General features: G+C 47.4%; 1 protein-coding gene across 1 annotated transcript; it reads left to right on the top strand.

Annotated features, from left to right (window-relative positions):
- Positions 1–211: 211 nt before the first annotated feature.
- On the top strand, positions 212–4,348 carry LOC108552784 (protein sister of odd and bowel). The gene is made up of 2 exons (XM_017907448.1): positions 212–275; positions 2,078–4,348. Exon 2 carries the CDS (start codon positions 2,246–2,248, stop codon positions 4,328–4,330), a length of 2,085 nt encoding a protein of 694 aa, XP_017762937.1. The 5' UTR covers positions 212–275; positions 2,078–2,245; the 3' UTR covers positions 4,331–4,348.
- Positions 4,349–4,893: the final 545 nt, after the last annotated feature.

Below are 4,893 nucleotides of genomic sequence, written 5' to 3' on the forward strand. Positions count from 1 at the left end.
ATTCCGCTGGCCCGTCGCCTAAGAAAACGCTGGAAAATCTGGGACACGGCGGCGCGGTATGCACCATTGTCCCGCGGTACTACGGGCCTGAGTCTCGAGTGTGTGCGCGCGCAGCGAATCTCGGCAGCCCTGCTTGTCGCCCTCAGGCGCTTTTTGCAACCTTGCTGCGCCCGGCTCGTTGGCCACGGTTTCGTTTTCCTTTACGTCTGACGGTTCCCGTTGGCGTTTGTGGTTCGGTGATAGTGTCTCTGGATGGAGATGTTACTTCTAGGCAGGTTAGAAGACTAGTTTAATTCCTTTTGTGAGCACAGTTCTGCGTGTAAGATGCGTACAATTCATCGTTAATTCGTTGATTATTTGTTGATACTAGGGATCGTGGTTTGTCGTGTTAGGTTATGAATATCTACGTATTTACGGAACGTAAGAATGTTGGGAATAAAATGTGCGAATACGAGAATATAAGGCAGTATAACGTGCAGGATCAGAATTGTTTATCGAGCGACACGCTAGATGGCACTGCCTTTACTCTGTGCTAGAAAGTGTCGCCACATGCTTACGGCCATGATCCTCTGTTGATGGCACACTGGTAATTTTTGTAACTGAATAGCAATTTATTATATGATTGTAATTTTGATTCTTTATTGAAAAAGAAATTCTAATTTATTACAGATTCTCACTACGATTTAAAAATTAGTATTTGGAGATAATGAGGTACCGGGAATGCCGTACAATAGCACAGTGAAAAATAAATAAAATTACATTTTTTGGATAATTGAAAACCTGTTAATATTGGAAGTTAATTCCAAGTCTCGCGGCGTTATAGAGGATAATGAAAGCCAGGAGGAAAATTACAAAGCATCCTCCGTATACAACGCAGGGAATACGAGCGTGTATATATAGTCCTAGAGTCTCAGAGTCTTAGACTATGACGAGGTTTCTGCTGTACTATTATATACTCCTGACAAGTACACCTGGAGAAAATAAATTACAACTTTGCTACATATGAACAGATTACAACTTTCTGCAGTCTATAGAATTGATTGAAAGGAATGAAATAATAACTCCCAAGTCGTGTTGAAGTACTAGAAGATAGTAGCAGTATAGCATGAAGAATTCAACGGTGTAAGCTTTTATCTTGTTAGTTAATAATTGGGAGAGAGTGAAAAATTATGTCATTAGAAGATTTTATAAGTTAAGCTTTGAGGCTGTATGGGTACCCAGAATATAAATAATGATGATAGTGATGACAGGCAAGGACTTTGATGGCATCATCGCCATCTTCAGACAATTTGCCAGTATTCGTTTTCTCGATAGAGAAACATCCAACGACATAAATCGTTCTTACAAAGCTTACTGCTTCGACAAAATTGGAAATCAATTCTTTTAGGAATGTTCGATTCAGGCCTCATTTCCATATATAATAGATTAAATAATAGTCACTTTATTCGTGTTTAATCCCAGACATAATAATGTCAACATGTGTCATAGAATAATTAATTTTATATGGGATAATTATAATAAAATAATAAATAATAAGATAATTAATTAGCTAATTTAGGATAATAACCAATCAAAAATTAGTTATCAACGAGATCTACTTATTTTGTATTTTGAAAATGCATAAACCTTAAGATTCGTCTTTGCATGAGTTCCAAATACCAAAATCAAATTTAAGATACGCCAGATTCTGCAGATAAAAAAAGTAGATAATACTTAATTTACATATCAACAAGTTAAATACTGTAAACATGGATGCTGAATCATCGTGTAGCTTAACATGGACATACATGTTGTCAGCAAGTGGAAAATTTATTAGCATATCTTTCCAATGAGTAATTCTTGCCATTCTTACAATTTATCATATATTTTTCACGATCTAGACCCAAGTTTTCCTTATAAATAAAAATAGTATATTCAAATATCAAAAATTGATGAATTGCTCTATAATGAGTGCAATTGAACAAACCTAATAATTCATAGCTTTAAGTAAATTTTTGTTGAAATAAATTTTATATTCTCACGAAATAAATTAAGATAAAGCAAAGTTGTTTATCAAGCTTCTAATTGTATTTTCCAGGTCGTTCCCCGATCTCAAGGATGCGGTGGGTGAGGAGACACACCAGCCACCACCACTGAAATCCACCCCTTCACCGCCTCGAAACGAATACTGCCAGCCGTACAAGGCAACCAGTAACCTGACCGTAATCTACAAGCAACCACGAAGACGAAGTACCGAATCTACCCCATGGATCTAACGGAGGCATTCGCCCCAGGAGGGGGTGGGGAGGAGCTGCCAAAGACCGACTTCTTCGACTTCGTTGTCTCTCCACCTCCGCACTGCGCCTCCGCAGACGGCGTCTCCGACGAGGAGAGCTTCCTCCATCGCACCACCTGCAGAAGCATCGGCTACCTTCAGCAAGGTCACGAGGAGCACGAGACGAATCGCGAACTTCATGGCTCGCCGTTCATCAAAGAGACCAACAACAACACTCTGACGGCTTTGCCTCCAGTCTCGACTATTACTGGCTCCCTCAGCCATCATCATCACCATCACCACGTGAGGACGCACCACAGCCCCTGCAACGTACAGCAGAGCAACGAACAGACGCCAATGGACCAGTCGGATTGCGATTATTGGGGCACCGACGAGAGCAAAGAGCAGACCTGTAACATACTCCTGGAAGATCTGAACAAGTACTGCTGGTCGGCCCATGCCAACGCACAGAGCCACGGGAACGATAACGTGAGCGTTCACCAAGGTTCCAACGAACACCATCAAGGAGTGGGTCGGGGATGTTCCGCTAATGATAGACAGAATACCGACGGGGCTATATACACGTTGACCGTGTTGAACAACGAAGCCAACTCTATGGACGCGTTGGACTGCTGCAAGAGTCCAGCCCCGACGTCCAGCGACTCTTGGTCCCTGAGACCTAACTTAGACCTAGACGCTATACTGAGCATGGAGCCAGCCTCCACCGAACAGGAACACGACCAAACCACCAACGTGACCGAGGTGTCGCGGACGGTGAACGACAGGTTTCACCCGGATCGTTTCTCCGTTGCGTCCTCTCAGTATGCCACTGACGATAGTGGATTCGTCGAGAGCAAGGAATTATGCGGTCGGGGATCCTCCAGCGGCGGCAACTGTACTGGAGGCGACAATAACAACGATTGGAAACTGTCTGACCAAAATCTGCAAGAGGCTGCAGCTGCAGCCGCGGCTGCGGTCGCGGTTGGAGCCGGTGACTCGGCGGAGAGTCTTCTGAGAAGCGCCCTGCAAGGCAAACTGTACACCGGCCCAGCTCAAGTAGTGTCCTCCTCGTCGCCGTCTACCCAAGGCACCACCATGCCGATGCCTGTCGCGAGCAACCCTGCTTTGCAAATAGTCTCAGATCAGCAGCAGCAGCAGCAACAGCAGCAGCAGCAACAACAGCAGCAACAGCAGCAGCAACAACAGGACGAATCTATGCACACTTGCACCGACGAAGACCTACTGCTGTCCCAATTGGACCAAACGACTTACCGTCCCGGTGACTACGAGAAGCTCAAGAGCATAGCCAATGAAGTGGTAGAGTCCTACTGCAGCTTGGAGCCTGTTTGCAACGTATCAGCAACGACCACGGTTATGTACACACTGGACCCGACTAGTGGCAGCCTGGGGACGATCACTCTGCCCGCAGATTTGGGCCAAGTGAGTACAGTGACAGTGGTGACAGCAGCCCAGCAGGATGTCCTGCAACAACAGGCAGCTCCTAGGACCGAGGTGGAGCAACAACAGTCCACCAACCAACTCCAAATCGCTCCCTCGAGGGTCGTCACCACCAAGGCACCCAAGAAGTACTGTCGACGCACCAACAGGAACAGCAGCAACGCGAACGCGGCTAGCAATGGTAGCAGTGGCTCAGAAACAGGGAGCAACGCTGGTGGTCAGCAACAGGGTGCGTCTGGTGGCTCCCCAGGCAGCGTGCCGCGCAAGGAACGCTCGCTGCACTATTGCAGCATCTGTAGCAAAGGCTTCAAGGACAAATACAGCGTAAACGTGCACATCAGAACGCACACGGGTGAGAAACCTTTCGCTTGCTCCCTGTGCGGCAAAAGTTTCCGGCAGAAGGCGCACCTGGCGAAGCACTACCAGACACACGTGACGCAGAAACCGAGCGTACAGCAACAAGCAACCGGCAGTAGCGCCAGTAACAATGGGAATAGCGGGAATCCAAGCCCATCCGCTGAGACCAGCGGCACGACGACGAGCAGCGTGACGAACAGGAGTCAACCTCACCAGGTGTCTGTGGACCCCGCGGGGAACGCCTGTAATCCACCTAGTTAGTCGCGCTGGATGGACCCAACAGCCCACATCCGGTTCACAACGTCCAGTTCGACGCGTTCAAATCGTTGCTACTCCATTCTGAATTCCCGATGGCACGGTGCGGAAAGCAGATCGCAGATTTTGCACGATGGTGATGGCCAACGGAGGATGCACCGTGCGAGTCTTCCTTTTATTCTCTCTTTATATATGTCTCTTCTCGTTCTTTCTTCTCTCTTCTTCTCTCTCACCACGCTCTTTCTCTATTCCCTCCAATGCTATCCGTCCAACGATTAGGATCTTCGAAGAGAGCCGAGTAGAATGATTTACGACCGACCAGGTCGGCGATGCCCGGCACAGAGCGGACCATGACTAACGGCACGGATCGCGGGCTCGACGTTCGTTCATGGACTAATTTTCGACAGCCGTCCCGCGATCTCGTCGTACAGCGAAGTAACCAGGCGGACCGTTTTCTCGCCGACCGGATATTTATTCGAGTTGCACGTTACATGGGTTGCACGCGGCGGTGCTCATGAGTTATGCGAGAAAGCGCGAGCTGGTAGCCGCGGTTAGTCGCGGAGATCCCG

This window comes from Eufriesea mexicana, unplaced genomic scaffold (assembly GCF_001483705.2).
Source record: "Eufriesea mexicana isolate 0111107269 unplaced genomic scaffold, ASM148370v2 scaffold8076, whole genome shotgun sequence".
Lineage (NCBI taxonomy): Eukaryota > Metazoa > Arthropoda > Insecta > Hymenoptera > Apidae > Eufriesea > Eufriesea mexicana.

Coding starts and splice junctions, on each gene's coding strand:
- LOC108552784 (XM_017907448.1), top strand. CDS start 2,246: ATGGATCTAACGGAGGCATTCGCCCCAGGAGGGGGTGGGGAGGAGCTG.